Source organism: Danio aesculapii, chromosome 16, assembly GCF_903798145.1.
Source record: "Danio aesculapii chromosome 16, fDanAes4.1, whole genome shotgun sequence".
NCBI classification, from domain to species: Eukaryota; Metazoa; Chordata; class Actinopteri; order Cypriniformes; family Danionidae; genus Danio; species Danio aesculapii.
In genome coordinates this window covers 46,565,004-46,588,615 of record NC_079450.1, presented here as the reverse complement: position 1 = coordinate 46,588,615, position 23,612 = coordinate 46,565,004, and the positions used below count along the sequence as shown (strand labels likewise).

Sequence of the window (23,612 nt, the reverse complement as noted above, 5' to 3'; positions counted from 1 at the left end):
TTAATCATTCAGAAAAAAACTGTAAAAAATCAGTCCATTCATTTTGTTATTTAACATTAACTAGTATTTAATCCCTGCTTTTAAAAGTATAGTACGAGTTTTCACAGGGATTAAACAGCAAATGAACATTTTCAGGATTGTTTTTGCACAATTTACGTTGGAAAAATAATCAATGAAGCATCATCGTGTTGTGATATAAAGTTCAACGTTAGGTGTCGCCAAAACTCCGGCTCTCGCCCTCATACCTTGAGTGATGCGAACGGAGGGAGTCCCCTGTCCCGCTCACGTACTGCATCGCTGTAGACATTTAGACAGGCTCTAGATGTCCCGTCCCGTCTGCAGCAGTCTGCCTCAGCACCTTGCCTGCCCGACATGCCCTTGGATATTACCGGCCCTCCTCTTGCGAGAAACTACTGCAGAAACATAGCAACCACAAAACACTAACACGGGACAGCGGAGTGGGACGGAGCGTACCTGGATTCTTGACACTTTTACCCTGCGTAGGATTCTTTTTAGTCGGTATACTTTTTTGTTGTTGTGCCGACTTCCCAAATCGACGTGTATGGATGTATCATGGCTACGTTTGCATGCAGGGTGCAGTTCTTAGATGATACTGATCCATTTAATAGCACAAATTTTCCGGAGCCGACCAGACCCCCACATTTCACATTCAGAGAGGATATTCCGCTCATCAATCAGATCGCCGGAGTTCACAGACTTCTCAAAGCACCTCACAAGGTATGACATTTAGAAAGGAAACTCACTTTTGTTCCCTCGCTCTCTCTAAATTATTTATTATAAGTGTTTATTTTTATTTCTGATGCAACTGCAATAATGTTTTGCTATTGCAGTGATTGTGGAGGGCATCATGCAGTTGTATGGCAAGCCCTATTAACATTTACTCCGTTAAACTTTGTTTTGCAGTACTTTCTTGTGTGGTAACTAACTGCGTGGGCTAAGTCAAGGTTTATGGATAGGTTAGGGTTCATCTCTTACATTCAGTACAGCATCCTAAATAAGCTATCATTTATTGTTAAAAAAAACATATACTGCACATATTTGTTTTATTAGAGCTTATTTTCTAATTATTTTGGAAATACTCTAATCGCAAGAGTATCAGAAATGCTTCATTACAACACTTATTTATTTTTTACTATTCAGATGTTTACTAATATCTGTTCCAGTTGTCATTTTTGTAATAATTGAATTGGCATTAATTTAAGTTTGTATACAAACTTGTCCTTTATTGGTAAGCTGTTCCTGACTAAAATGATGAGCCACGCTAGTTTTAAAGGTTAACTGTCACAAGTAGTACAGCTAAATTAGATGGATACGAGTGTGTAATAAATACATATTATTCACAGCTTTATTTAGGTAACAAACTTAAGTAAATAGTTGCATATAACTATAAAAAAATAATTAATAAAAATAGTAGGGATGTCTGTTTCCACAAATCAATGATAATATAATATAATCAATATTATCTATTAATATAGTTAAGGTAACCCAATAATGAAATGTGTCTGATTCAAATTAAATTTTATTAGCAAAACAAAACAAAAGAATGTCAGTGACTATAGTTACTTGTCAATATTGAGATCTAATATAAGGATTAGCAGTAAAAGAAAAAGGTACTTGTGACATATGGTGACATATTTACATGGATAATCGATTGGTAACAGAATAATCACCAGTCTTAAATTCTAGTCACTAGCTTGTTCACAGTGAAAAATAGGAATCTGGAATTCTTTATGTAAGAGTGAATAGTTAATGCATCCCATTTGCTGATATTTGTAACACTACAAGTTTGTTAGTAAATACAATATTTTATTTACTATATATTCTATATTTATGTTATTTTTTTATATAAATATGAATGCAGTTAATTCTGATGATTGCCTTTTTAGGTAATCATTTTTGCTATTAAAACATAATCTTGGGCGGTACATTCCAATGTGACGACCCCAGATTAGTAAAGGGACTAAGCCAAAAAGAAAATGAATGAATGAACATAATCTTGATAGAAGCATGTATCTGTGCTTTGCAGTAGTATAAACTAATTTAAAGTTAAAACGGCTTGCCATATCATCTATGCAGTACTGATGCACTTTTGGGCTGAAGTGATTTGATGTCAGGGTACTTCACTGCGTCTCGGGCCTGCACTGCACCAATCTTTGCATTGTCCTTCATTTGTTCTTACCGTTTCTTCTAAATAACAGCTTTTAATCTTAAATTGATAGTTATGCTGTTTTGTTTAGATGCAGTCCATAACAAAACTACTATAAGTGCATTGTTTATAAGCAGTCACAGGTAATCAATTTTCTTATCTCACAATAGGAATGACGTGATGTTGATAGTGTGGATATTCACATCCTGTCCTTTACAGACCCTGTATTAAAACCTCACCTCCAAATTACCCAGCTCTCCGTCATTACACGCCTGACCCAAAACAACCGAGGTTCTTCTCCAGCTGAATAAGATATAATTGTTGTCTTAAACTCGGTTCGTTTCCACCACATAAACAGTGTTATCCCTTAAGCCAGGCTTTAGGAGTGCTGTTATTGTGGTCTTAAAGGAATGCACAGCAGCTGAGAGCCATACTTGGGTGTCCGTATACTCAGGAATCTTCAGCTGTCATTGGCACTGTCATTGATGACCGTTCAGATGAAACGGTTCCCAAGAAAAAGGCCAGACCTCCATGGTATTCTGTTGTTATTTGTGCATGATTGTTGAACATCATTACTGTTCTCTTGTGTACTCATGAGCTGGATTGGGGTTTTCCAAAAAGATGATTATCAACTCTTGTGGTTTCATTAGTAGGTTTGTAAATGTTCACTGTAGATACAAGTTAACATGATTCATCCACTACCAGTCACTGATGGAACTTTTAGAGCATCTCAGCTGCTTCATTACGAATGGACCTGTGATTTACAGTTTTTCTCAGTCACTTTGGTGCATTTCTCAAAACACTGTTTACATTTACACAACAGTTTATGCATTTCTCAAAACAATTAGTACAAACTGCAAAACCTAGTTGATAACCTGCAAAAGCATGTCACTAGCTCAAAATGTATAGCTCATTCCTCAAAAGCATGTATTCATGTCAATAAAAGTGTCAGTGTCATCAAGATGAAAAATCCTGACACCATTGTTTATGAACAAGATAGTTAAATGGCTTTGTCCTGTTTTCATCATGACAGTTTATTTCAATGCAAAAAAGTCAGACTTTGGTTACACTTACTGAAAATGCTGAAGACAGCACTATATACTATTTGCACAGCCATTTGAAAACTACAGTAAAGTTAGACATCACTGCATTTAGTGAAGTGACTGCATCTGAGTACAAGACACTGAATATGTATGGTTCACATTTTTACTGCAATTGCTCTTTGCAATACTAATTTTTCACAGCATTGTGCAATGGAATAAATACATGCTTATTTACAACAAACATAAACTTCCTTAAAGGAAGGGTAAGGGTAGAGCTGTGCACAACTGTAAACAATATTGCAGTACATATTGGAACTGAACCTAAAAAATATTAGTCTGTAAATCATTCATAAAATTATTCAATTTAGAAGATATTTTCAGGAAAAAAAAAGGTTTAAAAAGTTTTATAAAATTTCTTGACAGATTTTGACAACTAGTTCAACATTTTTGTATGTAATGACTCAAGTTTTAAAATGAGGACTATTAGTTTTATATGTGACGACTCTTCAGTATTCACAAGTTTAGTTAATTTTGACTGACATGACTGAAATGATAATGTTTTAAAACAGCAGATAGTTGTATGAAAGCAATTGATGCATGTCCAAAAGCATTTGCAATTTGTTGGAAGGAATTAGAAACTGCTACTATGATGTGCACAAATGACTAATTGTTTTGAGAAATTCATTAAAAGTTATGCAAATGTAAATTGTGTTGTGCGAAATGCACCAAAGGGACTGAGAAAAACTGTTAAATACTGACCTTTCCAAACATGTATGGAAGTATTTTTGTGTCTCAGGCTCAATCCTCATCATTAAGAAGCCACATGCATAAATGGTGAAACAGTTTTAACAGATGGATAAATAAGTCCAGATGCTCATTAGCTATTTTTTGAATTAAAATTTTGCACTGCTCCATATTTCCTTATGACCCCATAATGACTTTCCTGGGAAACTGTAGTCAAACATTTATTTGATTGTTCTAAGTTTTAAGAGATACTGATCTGTTATATAATACCTTAATAATTCAAATATGCCCACCTTTAGTGTGTTCCCATTTCCCAGTAAGAAATAAAAAGTCTAAAAAAGCTTAGTTCCTTACAATAATAAAATGTACTAACTCTCATTCCAAATCTATAAGTAATTTAATTAAAATACACATTTTTAATTAAATCCAAGAGTTTCTCTTTTTAAAAAGTTTGTTGACTCAAAACTGATGCTTCAAAAGGTTTGTAAAAACATTAAAAGACAGACAGACAGACAGACAGGCAGGCAGGCAGGCAGGCAGGCAGGCAGCTAGATAGATAGATAGATAGATAGATAGATAGATAGATAGATAGATAGATAGATAGATAGATAGATAGATAGATAGATAGATAGATAGATAGATAGATAGATAGATAGATAGATAGACAGATAGATAGATAGATAGATAGATAGATAGATAGATAGATAGATAGATAGATAGATAGATAGATAGATAGATAGATAGATAGATAGATAGATAGATAAAATTATTGAATCCATCAATCAATCAATCAATCCATATAAATTGAGTGATTTAATCAAAGCATTCTAGAGAAACATGATTAGTTTATGAATTGAACATTCATTTTGGCTTTTTTTTTTATTTTGCAAGAATCAATTAGGTTTATCCTCATGTCAAGGATGTTTGATTGAGTTTTTATTTATATTTGCTGATCACATGCTTTCGTGAAAATTTCAATAATAGTGCTCTTCTGTCCATAACTTTTATAGTTGTCATGTGGAATATATTGTTATAGGGCTGGGCGATTAATCAACATTCAGGACCTATAATCGATCTAGTTTTCCAGGATGATTTTTTCAATTACTTTCCCTACGTGTCACGTGTTCCCGCTCTGTTAAAGGCTGTGGCTGGTTTCTACTTATGCGGCCACTTTGCAGCCACATCTGATCTCTGGTCAGGGTTTATTCTTGAGCCTTATTTTGCACTACATTGATGATGATTGGAAGCTGTGCCAGAGATGCCTTTAGATGGCATATAAACCTTGTCAGTCAACTATTATGGCATTTAAGTTAAATAAATAAATAAAAAAAAATCATTCATTAATCGTAATCGAGTTAAAATGTTCAATTAATCGAGATCTTGATTTTAGGTCAAATCGCCCAGCCCTATATTTTTCTATTTAGAATGATTTTAGAACTATATCTTAATTGTTATCCTTACTTTTATTGTTGTGGTATAAATCGTCCTATTGGTGCTTCAACTATTGCTATGCTAATGACAAACAATATTTGGCTTTAAAATTTTGTGGAAACATTTCTGATCATTTTACAAAATCTGTTATTACCACTTGCTCTCACCAAATAAATAAATGCGAATAGACAAACACTGTTACAACATGCACTGCAGTGTAGATGTCGGCAATTAGCAATTACAGATCTAAACATGAATCTTCAAAATTGGTCTTTCAACATGTCTAATCTTGTAATATACCACTTCTGAGAGGAGGGATGCTTTTTCCAGTAGACTACATTGATTGGAACCTTGAATTCAAAATTTTTCTTTTTTTGTTCCCTCAATGCATCATTCAGTTCTATTGGTTTCAGATATATTTTAAACATAAATTTTACATTTATTTGATTTAGTATTGCTGTAGAAATTGATGTTGCCATTTACCAATGCTAGGTCTGTTACAATAATCAATATATTGACTTATTGACTTATCGCACAACACATAGACATGACCTCATTCATTTTGGGGATGCAATATTTATCGCCCATACATAAAAATCCATTCTAGCAACATTTTAGCTGATTGTGCAACATCTCTATCTCTATTGGAGGTGTCCGTGTCAGTATGGTTTAAAACACTATAGTATTCACTATAAATTACTATTGATTACTAATTACTATAGACTTTCTAATTGTTTATTTTCATGTGGGTTTCTGACCACTGAAAACAGATCTGGTAGCAGATATCACAGCCTCTGTTACATTTTACCTTGCACTTTTTTGTTAACATGTATTATTATTTATTTATGGTACACATTTTTACATTCTGATTCCGAACCAATGACCTTCTTGCTGTGAGGCGACAGTGCTAACCACTGAGCCACTGTAATACGCTAGGCAATAGCATAAATACTTTAGTCACTAATACATACCTATAAGAACCCTTTAGGTACAGATTTAAAAGAAGTACTGTGACAGTGCCTTTATTTCTGAAAACATTCTTGTAAATCTACATGGTTTCTTTATTATGATTTCTGTTTACGAGTTGCCTCTGAATTTGGGACATTTTTTTCTCTGGTGCATCTTTCCTTAAGGAGATTTTCTCACACTCGAGTGGATCTAAAATTCTGGACAATGTTGGAAAAATGCAGCCATTGACACCCATAGACATCCAAAAATACTATAGAAGCCTTTTTTTGCCAACATTCTTTAGTATATTTTACTTTGTGTTTAACAGAAGAAAGAAACTCAAACAGGTTTGGAACAATTGCAGCATGGGTAAATGAAGGCATAATGTTCATAATGAACTTTCCCTTTAATACAGTTTTCGGCTTTAATACAATCTGGTCCTAACAACAAAAGATACTGTACAATTCAGTCTCTCTTTGAGTAGTTTTTTTTTCCAGATTCATTGCAATTATGCAGTCAGGAACCACAGAGATAATACGAGCATCAGTAAAGTAAAGAGGGCTTTGTGAGGGTAGCTATACATACTACGTATAACCGACATGCTTTAAGTCTGCAAATGAGTCGGTTGGATTTGTTTAGTTGAACAAAGTCCATCTTTGTCCTGATTGTTATTTTCAATTGCAGCAAGAGTAACAGATAAATGGGTGGTGTTTATGTGACATGCTTTATTATGTGTCCTGGGTGTCGTACAATGATGTCGTAATTTTATGTTGTTAATCAAAAAGTACATCAGTGGAGGGTTTTAATATTATTGAACCGTTCCATCAAGAGTTTGGAACTTGGTTATAAAACGACTGAGACATGTTTGTGCGTTCGTATCTGAATAAAACAGAGAAGAATTGAAATATTTATAGGTAAGATATACAGACATGCTTTAGCAGCATTATAAATGTTTATTCAGGATGCTGGGCTTAGTGAAGTGTATTTTGGCTGAGAAACATGAACCATATGGTGCGACACTGTTGTTGGTTTTGATTAGTTGGAGTCACTTTGTTGTTAGCCTTTATTGCTTAACTGGGAAGAACAAGCAATGCTTCTCTGGGACATCAAAAAGTTCGTTTTTGTGGCAGATGATGTATATATAAATCGGTTAATTTGGTTAATGGCCAAATGAAAACAATACATTTAGTTCTTTAGTAACTTTAATATTCATGACAAACAGCTGTTGTGATATACTACAGTATATTTTGCTACTGAGTTTAAAACTATTTTGTGTGCTGGGCTAGACGCGAAAGCTAGTTTTGCATTTTAATGGACAATATTGCATCTGTGAGGCAAAAAAAAACAGGTGTGATAGAGTATTCTCTCCATTTTCTGGTTTGTTTATATGTTTTTGATTCGCTCATTAAATTTCTTTTCGGCTTAGTCCCTTTATTAATCAGGGGTCGCCACAGCGGAATGAACCGCCAACTTATCCAGCATATGTTTTATGCAGCGGATGCCTGTCCAGCTGCAACCCATCTCTGGGAAACATCCATACACACTCATTCACAATCATACACTACGGACAATCTAGCCTACTCAGTTTACCTGTACCGCATGTCTTTGGACTGTGGGAGAAACCAGAGCACCCGGGGAGAACATGCAAACTCCACACAGAAATGGCAACTGACCCAGCTGAGGCTCGAACCAGCGACCTTCTTGCGGTGAGGCGACAGCACTACCTACTGCGCCACCGTGTCGTCTATAATACATTCATATTTCAGTCAAATCACAGTTTTTCAAGTGGTCTTAAAACTAAAATTTGGTTTGAGAATGGACACAGACTGGGACGCTTGCAGTGGCTGCTTGTTTGTAGAAATGGGGTATCGGGGTATACAGTATTATGGGGTAATGATTATTGAATTTTTTTAACAAGAGATTTAGGAATATTAGGATTTTTTTAATTTAACCACTTTATTTTAATTTACCAACATTACTAAGGCAGATAATTTTAATAGTCAAAAACAAAAATATTTATACAAAATACAATAAACCTCAAACTCTGTCAACAGCACAAATTATGATAATTGAATCTGAGCTTTCAAGTAAAGGAACCAACCATCATTACAAATACATACTGCAACATTACAAATTGTGAAGTTCAATGACTACATTACACCCTGTGCTAACAAATCTTTCAGATGGTGAGCTAGTGGCTGGGATGTGCAAGAAAAGAAACCAAAAAGCCACTCTGGCGATGTCCTTAAATCCTTTTTTTATTTAGTTCCACCACACTCATTTTAGTATGTGTTGTTATTCTGACCTGAAATGACAAGTGTGTGTACATTTGAATTCCTTGAACATTTACAATGGACTTTGTGCTCATGCTCTCCTGACATCTCTTAATTAGGAGCCATCAGTCGATTTTTTAGAGGATGACAAATGAACAAACCAATGCTGCAGCTCTGATGCAAGCTTATGTTGAAAAGTAAAAAGCACTGCAGTGTTTGGGTGCGCTGTGTTTGTCTGAGGTAATTAGTTTGCCGTTATTACTGAAATGTGTATATTTCATACAATGTGTGAAGCAGATTGGTTAGTTCTACTTACATGAATTATGGTGCCCTTGCGGCATTCGGAAAAGTGGAGATGTTTTCAACTAGGTGCGGATGGAAAATGCACGCAGTTTACGTTCGCACCTCTTGCATAACATGTGCGCGTCGCTCCAATATGCGAGTCGCGCAAGTCGCGCGTCTCCATTGGAAATGACAAACTTACACCCTAATCTTATTGGCATTGCTTCCAAGGCGCGCTCAGCAGCCACATTTTAATAAAACGATAGCGCTTCATACCGAAACTACATACCAAATCTTTTTTTATTGATATTCGAAAGGTTGTTCGGTCAATAAATATCGATATCGATTTTATCACCCAGCCCTAGTATGCATAAAATCAAAGTGTAGTTGTATGGTCTTTATCTGAAAAATAAAACCCAGGCTCATTGGAAATATGTACTTAGGACTACATTTTTGAGAGCAAAGAAATATGATTTGCATCCTGGACTGTGATGTCTTGCTGTATTTGTTTTCACAAATCCACTAGAGGGCACCGTGTACATTTTTGACTATCTCAAATACGTTACTGGTGCATGTGTTCTCATATGTGCCATTTCTCGTAAATCAACCAGAGGCCGCTGCATACATTTCTGCGAATATTAACATCCTTCTCGTGCGTGTTTGTGAGAGAAGTCTGCTTGTCATTATACATAATATATCAGCTTGATATCAAGATATGTTTCAAATTCGTTCATACATTCCATTATTCATTCATTTCATTCAAAACATATTGAAAACATTGTCTTTACAGAACATACTTACTGTTTCTAAAACAAACACTTCTTTACTGTAGTCTAGCCCAATGGTTTTCAAACTGGGGGTCGTGGGACAATAACAAGGGGTCGCATGGTGATTTAAAGAGCCCATATTATACATGAAATAGGGTCATCTTTAGGTTGTAAGGGTCTCCAACAACAGTCTAATATGCATGCAAGGTCAAAAAACACTTTGATGGTCTTATAATCTGCATTTATTTTTACCTAATTATCCCAGCGACTCCCATATGAATCGTTCAGCGATTCATTTGTTCCCAAACCCCTCCTCAGCGCGAAGCTAATCTGCGCTGATTGGACCGATGACAGCCTGCTGCGATTGGTCGACACGGACAAGGCTTCAGCGCGAGAGTGAAATGCCCAGCTGCTAATCTACAATATAAAAGTAGTCACAGTGCATACACGCTTCATAGTGGATTTTGGCTGCCAGTGGGTGAATGTAAACACAGACGATGGACTAGAAAATACTGACGACTAACTATTTTATTGAGCAAAAAGTCCAAGAACTGGCGAGGAGGTCACAGTCTTCTTGCTCTTTTCACACACACACACACACACACACACACACACATGCACACACACACACACACACACACACACACACACACACACACACACACACACACACACACACACACACACACACAGGGCCTGCGCGTCCATAGAGGACCGGCTGAATAGAGAGGGCGCGGCGCTTAGTTATATCCGCGAATACCCGTGCGTTACACACACGAGGAGACACACACACACACACACACACAGAGGGCCGGCGCGTCCATAGAGGAGCGGCTGAATAGAGAGGGCGCGGCGCGGCGCTCAGTTATATCCGCGAATACCCGTGCGTTACACACACGAGGAGACACAGACACACACACACACAGGGCCGGCGCGTCCATAGAGGAGCGGCGCTCAGTTATATCCGCGAATACTCGTGCGTTACACACACGAGGAGACAATAATATTGAGCTGAAATATTTTGAAACTTGTCCGTTGCATGTGTGTAAACAGCTGACGATCCGTAATCAAAGCAGCACGCGTCGCGTTTTCAACGTGGCTTTACACGCGATATGGGAATATAAAGAGTTAAACTGATACAGCACACGCGGTTACAAGTAACAAAACACAACTAAATACATAATTTGCAAGCTAGAGTAAACGAGGCAATAATTTTAATCGCACGTACTTACACTTGTGAAATGGGGGTAGAAACTGATCCATGATGCACTGATCCATGTTCTGACAGGCTATACTGATCCTTTCTTTAACAAACTGATGAAGTTTTCTTTAAAAAGCATATAGTTTTCAGAAGCACTCAGAACTGCTCAAGGCTGGGCTATATTGCTGATGTTTCATCTTTGATTAGACTGTCCATAATATCCATCTGCACAGCGTGACTTCATTCGACCGGTGTCTGTCTGTGTGTGTGTGTGTGTGTGTGCGCGTGTGTGTGAGACTTTTTTTTCTGTTAGTGGGCGGGGCCGCAGGTTTCAAATCTCCCGGGTTTGCGCGCCCAACTACTTGTGTTTCGTAGCTGCATCATCGCGAAACACCTAATGACTCGTTATCAAGACGACTCGTTTGAAGCACTATGAGTCGACTCTTTTATAGATGAATCAATAGTTTTAAACACTGTACACTTACAGATTTAAGCCTTAGCTGGATATTTCACTTCACTTAGAGCTATGTTACACACTACATGGAAGGGCATTTTCAAAAACCCATAATATGGGCTCTTTAAGTCAAATAAATGTTATTAAACTATTAGAATTACTATATTTTATCCATAACATTTGTATATTTATAACCACCTTCGAGGAATGTGGGGGGCGCGAGTCACTGACTTTGTTATTTTGGGGGTTGTGGGCTGAAAAGTTTGGGAACCTCTGGTCTAGCCTGGTAGCATCATAGGTGTGTTGTGTTGTTGCGGAATCTTACATCGTGTCTATTACAAGACACAATCTGTTCTTTCATTACTCATCAACAGCTGGAAGTCTTCACACTGGATTCGGCAAATACTGTGCACAATTGGAAGTTTGTCTTTCATGTCAGTAGTGCTTGGCGCTCATTAGAAATAAAGCAGGCATCAGTTTACTCTGGGATTTGTAGTGTTGCATTGTGCAGCATCTAATGCAGCTCGAGTCACTGATTATAACGAGGTTCTGTTGTTTTAGTCGCATTGTGCCACTCGCGTCTGGTATAGACACGCACTGTAGTGTAAGCTCTTGTAGACGCAACCTAAGGACAGTGGTTTTGTCAACCTCATATTTACAATTATTGCCTTTGAACTTGAAATATTTCCACACATCAGACTTGAATTTAGCCTGCACTGGCTTCAATTAGCTACCGTGACCTTCCACCATGATCCTTTGTCTGTTTTTTGTTTTTGTGGAGCAACTAGAAAGATGTTCAGGATGAGAGGCAAAGTGCAGACGATATTCACATCTTCTGAAGTAAAGCACACAGGATTCGTGGGTTTCCCATATTGTTTTCTTAAACAGAAAATTTAAGAAACTTTTTTTTCACATTTAAAGGGATAGTACACCCAAAAAAGTAAATTCTGTCATCATTCACTATGTTTCCATTCACTTGTTTTACGCACATTTTGGGATATCGCATTAATAAAACTCTTAATGGAAACACCAAGATGCACCAAGAACTTATTAATTATTCCGTTTCTGTTTCTTTTATTTTTGTCATTCAAAACATCACAATAAATTTTAATTCAAAACGAAATAACATTGAATCAGACCCTACAAGAACATAAAAAACATCAAACACTATAAAAACCAATATTCTGCTCATGCCATAACCAACTGTGCAATAGGTATTTAAGTATTCATTTATTCCCTAGCACCTGGAGGAAACCCACGCGAACACATGCAAACTCCACACAGAAACGCCAACTGACCCAGCCAAGGCTCAAACCAGCGACCTTCTTGCTGTGAGGCGAACGTGCTACCCACTGTGCCACCGTGACGCCCTCAGAACTTATTATATATATGAAAAAAGACCCACAGTGGCTTCTTTTAGCGTAGCAAATTCAATTTTTCTGTTTGATAATTGGTGCCAGTTGATCAGGAAGTAATGATTTAGTTTTTTTTGACTCATTGAATGGAAACGGTGCTTTATTCACAAATGCTTCATGTGATATTCCAGATTTGCACATAAATCTAATCCACATCTTTGCATGGAAACATACAGTAACTAGTTACTCGTCCTCCACTACATATTTGATTGCCTTTTTGAAGAATAGTGGAGACCGGTAGCCGTTGACTTCCGTAATATGTTTTTTTTTTCCTTTTCCTGCTGCAGATGTCAAATAAACTCAAGTTATAAAACACTTGGTGATGAATAAACGATTTAGTTCAATTCATCGTTATTTCGGTTTTACAGTGTAGATTGTGTCAAAGAAGCTTAACATAGAAGTTCTAGTAAATTGAAACTGTGTCAGTCCAGTTTTCTGAGTTTAAGGGTGCTTTCACATCTGTAGTTCGCTTCATTTGGTCCGGACCAAGGGCAATAAATGATACATTGTAGCATTTTCTGCCGCCTTTGGGTCGTTTTCACACCACACTGATTGCTTTGGTCTGAACCACATGAAAAGAACCAAAATGCAGTCATCTGACAAAATCCACATCTCTCATTGGCCAGATGTTGTTAAACATATGTCCTAAACTGCTTATCGATTGGTCAGAATTCACGTGCAGGAAAATGCCAATGAAACTCCCACAAGTAAACAACCCGGCGACACAAAATGTCACTTTTTACCATGGAGCTACGACTGCGCTGACTGATTGTATCCCTGCTCATAGTGCACTATGTAGTTTGTATACATCATCACTTTAGACAAACTATACATTTCGAGAACGAAGCACGGCGGTGGCTGAAAAACAATGTTTTGATGCATCGCACATCACTTCAGGAGGAGGCGTGCATTAATTTAGGTAAACTGCGGCATGGTCATCTTGCGGAAATATTACCAATGATCCATCAGGTTATGTTTTTCACCCCTTTCTCTCTCTCTCTCTCTCTCTCTGTTGGTAAAGTGCTGTCAACAAATTTTTTTCCTCCCCCCAACAAATTTTTTATGCCCCATAATGCACAGCACATCAGCCTACGGCAATATGGATTAGTCCAAAAGGCGCAGTACTTTTTACGGTTGGGTCTGGTTTGTTCGGATAATATTCTCACCACAAACGAACCGCTACAGGGTTAGTTTGAAAGCGTACCGAGACCACCTCTTCAAGGAGGTCTAGGTACACTTTTTTGGTGTGCACTGGATTACGATTGCTGCATTCACACCTGCCCAAACGAACCACACCAAAAGGGAATACGAACTCTAGTGCAGGTGTGTGAAAACACCCTAAGTTCAGTTTAGTTCAGTTCAGTGTGGTTTAATCAGAGCCTGGATTCTCTCAAGGTTTTTTTTTTTACATTCACTTTAGTCAATTGGTGAAGTTTGTTCCTCATCACTGTTGTTGTCACTTGCTTGATTCGGGAATTGCGGAGCTGCACATTGATTGATTTGGTCTTCAGTGTTTTTACTTCCAGCAGTGAGATTTAAACGAAATGTCATTTTTTGCTGAACTTTCCTTTTAATATCCTATATTTGAAGTGTCGAGCAAGTTCTCCCTTCCTTTAAGATAACAATTTGAGGTATTGTTAATGGTGAGCATTAGGGTTGGGTCGATTGACGATGCCATCGTCCATCTCCGATGACCGATAGACATCACGATGCTGAGCCAAAATCGCGATCACCTGCCCCCGTCTCAGCAGCAACCCGCTTGCGAAAAATATACACGACCCCATTTACACTAATACTTCTTAGTTTTGAAAATTGCATTTTAGAATGAAAACGATCCACATCCACTCTGGTGTTTCACCTAGCAACTCTCAAAAGCCGTCCTTCCACACTATACCACTGAAAACGCACATCACGTGACTACACACAAACACTCTGCATGCTCTGCACCAGTCAGCCCAGAGAGCAGTGCACGTCGGACAGTTTGTCAAGGATGTATCACTGGATTGCATCTCACTATAGTTGTTAAGCATGACATTTAATTAAACTTGTCTCTATCTAACGACTCTTCTGTCTTTTGAAACTATCAGGTAACGTGTCACAGCATCAGTACACTGCTTCAATCTTTCGCTTTCATGCTTGTACTTAGTAATTTTAGCGAAAACCTCAGACACTGTTGGTTGGTTCCTGTTGGTTGTGCACCTTTTTTACCAACCAAAGTTTGTTGACTCCATTATAACGACACAGATCACTCTGCCTATTCAGTCCCGCTGAAAAAGTGATTGGCAGGTGGTAATTTGTGTGTAACTTATTTTTATTTATTTATGATTTGGTGATATTTATGATATGGGTAAAGCAAAGACCATGCGGGTCAGGTAGTTGAAACGGTAGGCTACAAATAGTTCATTTGTTATGAATGAATGAATGAATTATTCATAAATAATTAATTCCCTGCACCTACAACGATGATACCATCGTCCATCTCGATGTTTTACATTAGACATCGTATGATGCCAAATTGGTCGACATCACCCAACCCTAGTGAGCATATTTGTTAAATAACAGTGGTAAGAACATCATTTTTCTTTTTCAGTAATATGATGCAGTTAGAAAATTTGTCATGTTCTGTTTTATGTCACTCTCTCTCACACACTAAACAAACATGCACTTGCACACACACTTACTCTTGATGGATGAAGCTCTTTACTGAGTTACTTTTTTCGGGAAGCCTTTTCTGTTTGCGCATGAATTTTGCCGAAATTACAGACTCTGGTAATGAGAAGTTATGCTAAATGCTGTAAAATATAGGCTAGCCCTTCAAATCTGTGGCTGAACTCTGGATTAGCCTTACACATTGTTATGCAGAGTTGAGGTTTTTTCAGCCCAGTGACTTTTCCTCTGTATTTTTCGGCACCGTCTGCAAAAAAAAGAAAGAAAAAAAAAATCTTCCACGTTTCCCATTGGCTTTGCACGCCTCTGAAGCCCAAACGATTGCTGTTGTGGTCGCCATACATGCGACAAGCCCTTTTTAACATGTTTGCTAATTGTGCACTGCATATTTAGAAGGCGTCCACAGACACTTTTATATTTACAACATGGAAACAAACACAGAAATACTTACTGTTAACACACATCAAGTGAGTGAAACATGTTAGCGAGTGATTCATTTTAGCCGCTGCACATTGTTATGTCATTTATTGATGTCTTTGATGTGGAACTAGACTTTCTGGAATGAACAGATCACTGTCGGTTTAACAGTTCACAGATTTAATCAAAGCAGCTTGGTTAATATGCTACATTGCAGTTAGAAGGATGTTGTTGTGTATTTTATTCACCATGACCTGAGGAGTTAGGGGTGACCGCGGGGACTAAAGGAAAGCAACTTTTTCTGAATGAGAAACGTTTATTTTCTTCATAAACTGGATAAGACTGAGCTTGGAGATGAAATTGAGGATGAAATTTTGCGTGTGGATTTGGAGAGCGATGCTCTTTCCCAGTGCACTTTTATTTTTAGGCCATCCCCAGATCTGAGCACGCTTGCCAGTGCTGTATTCTGTGGTTGGAAGAGGAAGGCCAGGCCTAGCTTTCCATCCTCATGACCACAGGGTCACAGGGTCAGTGGCTGGGTGGGGAACCGTCAGTCGTACCGTTAATCCAGGAGCTCTGTGCTCAGATTAGCAGCTTTCCAGGAGCACCAGTACTTGCTACTACTTTAATCCTTTGCGTTACTGTTGAATCTTGAGCTTGGTCATGAGGCCCTACCTGTGTATTTGCACATTGCATATTTGCATGCAGTCCTAATGGTGAGTTACTTGGATTACTCAGTATTATAAAAGTGACCCAATTTACCTGAAGTTATGTGCATTCTGTATGTGTGTTCGGTTGGTATTTCTATATGCCAACTTGATTTAGCAAGCTGCTGTAAACCTCACTTACTTACTGATTACCACAGAAGAATGAACTGTCGATTACTCCAGCATGTGTTTTATGCAGTTGATGTCCTTATAGCTACAACTATAAATAATATATATATATATTTTTTTTTTTACTCTTTTGAAAGTAAATATTTATTCTGTTTGGTTATAATGTTTTATTTACTTATTTATTTATTTATTTATTTATTTATTTATTTAGTTGGTGTTTTTTTCAGATTTTTTAAAATTCATTTTGTCTGAATAGATTTTTGTATAAAAAGTTACATTTGACAGAATGTTTTCTTTTATTCTGCTTTAAAAATAAATATTCATAAAAAAATGTAATTAGATCTACTGTCCTGACAACACAATACATCATCTTGAACTGACACAAAGCTTTTGACTGCAATGTATTTTTATTTTTATTTGCTTAAAGGGGAGGTCCACTACGATATCATATTTTAAACTTTACTTCATTGGTGACTTGGAGCCGATCCACTAGGAAATATGACAGTGGTTTTCAAAATAGCTGAGTAACAGTATATAATTAAAGTAAGATATATGAAAAAAAAATAACATGATTTTTGACAAATGAAGCATTGCTTTGTACACCTTAACACCTTAAACACAACCAAGCCTTGAAAAAAAAATACTCTGTACCACCCCTTTAACGTGCAATGTTAAACAATATAAGTTTATTAAATGTGACATTGGATTAAATTTTCACTTTTGTAGATTTAAAAAAAAACATTTTGTGTGTATGTATTTAGATTTTTGCTGTGTCTGCCAGCTCAGTCAATAAACTGTTTGAGTGCATTTCTCTGCCATATTTAACCTGTTTGACCATGTTTTTCACAATTATTCTATTTAGTTTTTTTAAGGCAACAGTGTCTCCAGCAGAAAAGGAACATCGACATCAATAGCTACTGGTCCAAAATATTTTAAATGTTTCTTGAAATGTTCAATGGGGAAAAAGTTGTTTTTTACCCAGACATTTAAAAAGAACTTATTTTGGTACCGTGATACAGTGAAACCGTGATATTTTTATCCAAGGTTATCATATCGTCAGTCTTATATCGGCCCTCACCTAGTAATGACTATGAGTAGGACAAAGTACACTGAAAAATATTTAATGACAAAAAGTCAAGACAACAAACAATTTTATGTTGCTTTAACTTATTTTAATAAGTTAATCAAGTAATACAAAGTTTTTTGACTTAATATTTTTAGTCAGTTTGTTCATTTGGGACAACTAAAAAGCAACATTGGGCATCACGGTGGCGTAGTGGGTAGCACGATCACTTCACAGCAAGAAGGTCGGTCGCTGGTTTGAACCTCGGCTGGGTCAGTTGGCATTTCCGTGTGGAGTTTGCTTGTTCTACCTTTGTTCGTGTGGGTTTCCTCCGGGTGCTCCGGTTTCCCCCACAAGTCCAAAGACATACTATATACAGTAGGTGAATTGGGTAGGCTATACCCTATAGGCTATAGGGTGGTGACCCTAGATTAATAAAAAGACTAAGCCAAAAAGAAAATTAATGAATGAAAAAGCAACATTTTTTGTGTATGTACTGAACTTAAAGCTAAATAAATTGCTGCCTAGACATTAGTTTTGCATTTTAAAAGTTCTAAAACATGATTTAAAACTTAAATCTATTTTGTTCCTTGTTTTCCTTGACTTTCTGCTTGTTTTTTTTTTTTATTTCGAATTGCTTTGTCATTAGATCCTGTGGTTTCAGTCACAAGGGTGGCAAACGAGTGACAGTGAGTTTTTAAACACAGTCACAGTCCTAATATAAGAAGCTGAGGTCATTCTGAAGAGAGTCTGGCAAATCTCACACCATCACTGTTAGCTTATGAAACACATGAGGGCACTCTGCAAAAACACCTTGTCTAAGAATTTCAATCTTATTTCCAGCCTAAAATGTATTGACCTCCTTTACGAATACAATAATATGCAAGATCAGATTGTGCATTATGATTTTTTTAAGATTATTATTATTTTTTTATTTTATTTTTTTCGTAAAAGCTTAAAGTTCAAATAAAGCTTAATTACAATGAGAGACCTAATTTAAGACCGGCCTTGTATTTTTAGACTTTATCTGTAATATTTTATTTTAAGTTTGCTCTTTCAAAAAAAAAAAATTAATAAACTCAATCAAACTTATACTTGTTTTTGAGTGACAAAATACATTCTGTTGTTTTGATGCAGTATTTTGAGAAGAAAAAAGTAATAATTTTGCATCATAACTACTGTCAAGTTTTAATTTGAATAAAAATATTGTGAACGATATGCATGCATGTGTGATCCTGATTTAATTCATACAATAATCTAGCTTTAAGTGTATACCCTTTGGCTTATTTTAAGTGTAAAGAATATATAATATATAGAATATATAATATATAAAATATATAACAACAATTCTTAAATTAAGAGGAATTCTGCTGTTTAGCAACTCAAGTTTAAAAACCTTTTCACACAAAATAAGAAAACCTAACTCTTTAAAAAGCAATCAACAAGCTAGTTTTAAGATAATTAGACTAAATACACTGCTTAGAATAAGTGTTATGATATATTTTTTCATTACCAAAGCCAAGGATTTCTTATTTCAAGATATCTTACCAAGTATAGGTAAGCTAAATTGTCCTTAGTGTATGTGTGTGAATGAGTGTGTATGGATGTTTCCCAGTGATGGGTTGCAGGTGGAAGGGCATCTGCTGCGTAAAACATATGCTGGGTAAGTTGGTGGTTCCTTCCGCATGTGTTCTGAGGCAACCCTATATTTTTAAAGGAACTAAGCCGAAAATAAAATGAATGGATTAATAAATCTAACCAGGTATAATCATCTTACCGCACTGGTAGATACTTTGACTTGTTTCTAGGTTGGATTTTTTTTTAAAATCATTCATTTATTTCTCGTATTTATTTAATTTTTTTGTCGGTGTTTGCGTGGGTTTCCTCCGGGTGCTCCGGTTTCCTCCACAGTCTAAACACATGCAGTATTGATGAATAGAAAATGCTAAATTGGCTGTAGTGCATGTGTGTGAATGCAAGAGTGTATAGATGTTTCCTAGTGTTGGGTTGCGGTTGGAAGGGCATCCGCTGCATAGAACATATGCTGTATAAGTTGGCGGTTGATTACACTGTGGCAACCCCTGATTAATAAAGAGACTAAGCCGAAAAAAGAAAATTAATGAATGAATGATTTTTTTGGTCGTGAGAGTGAGATTGCAGAACTGACATGACAAAGACCATTGAAGGGTGACTGTTTCCCAACAAACGCCAGCACATTACGGTTAAAGCCAACCTTCAGTGTTGACAGTAATGCAAGGCACCTGGCAGTCAGCGGCAGAACGCAATGCATGTTCGCCCCTGCAGTTGGATTGATCCCACGGTACAGCAAACATGAAAGCACATGGAACAGAGCCCAATGCTGGATCTCCAGCACTGACCCGAGCGAGAGCACTGGAGGCCGCATCCGTCTGATGCTTATCAGCGTCCCTGACTCGCTCCTGGTCGGGTGACTAATCTGAAGTACCTGCAACCGGGTCTCTATCTGGGTCAACATGAGAAAGACGGCGTACAGCTGGAGACTGCGAAAATGAGTTAAAAAAATGAACAAAATATGCTGCTCAATTACCCTGCCAAGTTCTTAGGAAGCAATCTACTTTCTGCCTCTTGAAGTTGTAAATACATTACAACTCTTGAGCCAAGACAAGGGAGTTCTGGCTCCAGGACGAAGTGCAACACTTTGGTTTAAGGGTCTAACATAAGGGTCTTATAACAGCATAATGGGCTATATATAATGTTTGCCTGAGGATTTATAGCCTGCGGTATCAGGCTCTTTAATGTTTAAAAAGGAAGAGTTTAGTCTTAGATCTAAGTCTGGGTTGTTTTAGGCTAACAGAGCCTGAAGTGCTTGTTACTTTGAGTTTAAGTTCAAGAAGAAATTGAAATTAATTTATTCAGCTGATGTTTTTACAAATCTAAAGACAACGTTTTGATGAATTTTGTGATCCGAACAACACTGAACCTCATTGACTTTCAGTTTACAGTGAAAAAAATCTTTTGTCTTGTTTTTAGTTGAAGCATCTATTTTTTAAGTATCTAAAAAGGGCACCTATTTTACCCTTTTCAAGATTTAAGATAAGTCATTTGTGTCTCCAGAATGTGTCAGAAAAGTTTGAGCTCAAAATACCCATCATATTATTTATCATACCTTTCAGAACTTTGTAATCTTTAGCTCTGAGCACCTTGTAGCTGTTTTTGTTGACTGTGCCTTCAATGCAAATGAGCAAGTTCTCCCTGCTCACTATTCCCACATGCCTGTCAGAGTGTGTCTCAATCTCCTGCTGCGGCAGATAAACAGCACAGTGACAGACATGAAGGAAGCAGATCTCACATAACGTTTGAGAGAAATACTACAGTAAGAACTTTCCCAATAATTATTTGATGTATTTGTTGTGGAGTTTGTTCAAGCCTTTCTGCAATGATGAGTCATACACAATGTCGTTACAAAGTTCACTCGTTTAACTTTGCACTGTTTTTGCTTGGCAAATGTGACAGGATACACGTTAACATCCACTGCTGTTTGAATATCCGTTATGTTAATGTACAAGACAAATCTGATTTAATGTTCACAAACCGGGATTGAAGCGTCTTCATTTCTAATTGTACTGACATGCGGCTGTGGTGATGAATTACACTTTAACTTACTTAATTACAAACATAACTGTTTGTAGCTGAAGAAGAGCTGAACAGATCTTGTAGTTCCAGTTGCTTTGCACATGTCCTGTCTTGTGGATATGATTATACTCGTTACTATTGTGACTTGTTATTATGTGGCTGTCAATCGATTCGGTAGGCGGAGAAAACTGCACTCCAACGTCACATTTCGGTGGGCCTCAAACTGGGAGGGATTTGGATCTTATTTAATGTTATGAAATTTTAAAAAAGAGACTTATTGTGTTTATATTACTCCAATATGGCCGTGGACACACTATACCTACACACAGTTCTGTCCAAACAGCTTACAAAAGATGATTTTCATCATAGGTGTCCTTTAAATCAGTTTCTAGACAAGTAAAAATTGCCTTTTTTCCAGAAAAACAGTAAAACTAAGTTTTTTTTTTAATCAAGCTAAATAATCTGCCAGTGGGCTAAGCAAAAAATAAATAAAATAAAACTTTTTGAAAACAATATCTTTTAAACAATACAAGACAATACTTTTTACTGAAATGCTTCTTGGTTTAGTTTTTTTTTTTTTTTTGATATTTTGACTAGAATCAAGATAAAACCACTAAAAAGAGATAATGATAATTACCAAATGCTAGTGCTAACCTGTCAGACTAAAAATAAACCAGTACAAACACAATAACATAAAGATTTGCAATTACAGGCCACTTAATAAAGTACACTTTTCTAAAACAGGGTTGAACCCCAATTTGCCTTCAGAACTGCCTTTGGAGCAAATTAATTGCTATAGTTGCATTGATTCAACAAGCTGCTGAATACAACCCATAGACCTTCATCTATATTGACTTGGTAGCATCACAAAGTTGCTGCAAATTTGTTGTCTGCACATCCATTAGATCAATTTCCTGGTGACTGTGGAGGCCATTTGAGTAGGCTATAGTGAACTCTGAAGCATGTTTGAGATAATTTGTGTGAAACGGTGCTTAATACTGCTGGAAGTAGCCATGACAGAAACGGTAACAGGGGTCATAAACCGATGGACATGGCCAACAACAACGCTTTATGATTATTTGGTACTAAGGTAGCTCCTTTACAACGTTACACCACCAGCAGCATGAACTGTTTTTACAAGGCAGGGTGGATTCATGCTTTGTTTATGCCATGTTTTAACCCTACCATTTGAATGTTGCAGAAGAAATTGATACTAATCTGACCAGGAAACATTTTCCCATTTTCCTCTCCATTTTCTGATGTGTACACAGCAGACCCCCAGAGTTAAATTGCCTATCTATAAAGACATTACATGTGGTCTATCTATAAAGACAAAGACACGTACTTACATAATATTACATTATACATTACAGTCACATTATACACGATTACACAAACCAATTGTGGCTGACAATTCATGGACTCTTTTCACTAGACGGTTATGACTTGTTTATTGGTCATCAGTATCTTAAGTTTTTTTAAAAAACTAGTATTATACCATCTTTGCATCAAAGTACAAAAAAAAAACTAATTACTGCTTATGCAATGTGTTTGTAATGCAGTGTAATTGAGCGATGGAGTTACAAACAAAATGCCAATACATATTCACAGAATTTTCAATTTCGTAGACCAAAATAACATGAAAATGTTCCTGTTTGAAAATAATTTGCTTATTTTATCTTCAAGCATTTGGTTCTGTGATTAATATTCTTAAAACGCACTCTAAAAGTTGTAATTTCACTGTAATTTTAAGTGCCCATTATATCAGTATTGTGTATGTTCATTAGCACGATGAATTGAACTAGAACCTAAAGTTCGTTCACAAACTTTGATTTTGGCTTGAGAAAGCCAACGTGACTGCGGAAGGACTGGGAATAGGAGTTGGCAGAAAGCACAGCGGTTGCTAAGTTGTTGCTAGGCAATAGCTAAAATGGTTATGGCATTGCTAGGTGGTTGCTTAGCAGTTGCTAAATGGCAATGCTCATGTACATGTTTGGTCAAATGCTAATTCTTAGTATTTCTAGCATATGTTATTGCACTTAGATCATCATTAATAGCATGTAGTTAATCGTTATTAGCACTTGGCTTATCATTGTTACCATGCATAGTACACAGGAAGTCCCATTTGCTAACATGAGTCAAATGAGTCAAAACCCAGGTCCCTACAATGTTCTGATGTAGAGATATTGCCGTTTTTAAACGGTTGCTAGGTTAGCCTGTTTTATTGCTATGGAGACAATTGTCAGCTTAATGATGATACATCAAAGCTTCTTGCCAATATGAGTGATAGAA

The 23,612-nt window shown here is 36.8% G+C and overlaps 1 protein-coding gene across 4 annotated transcripts in view; it reads left to right on the top strand.

Annotated features, from left to right (window-relative positions):
- The first annotated feature begins 327 nt into the window (after positions 1-327).
- Positions 328-23,612, top strand: part of fhod3b (formin homology 2 domain containing 3b) — a 305,076-nt gene continuing 281,791 nt past the window's right edge. For all 4 annotated transcript variants that reach the window (XM_056476236.1, XM_056476235.1, XM_056476234.1 and 1 more), the window contains exon 1: positions 328-738. In XM_056476236.1, coding sequence (XP_056332211.1) covers positions 574-738 — 165 coding nt within the window. In that variant the 5' untranslated portion in view covers positions 328-573. The remainder of the gene's footprint in view (positions 739-23,612) is intronic.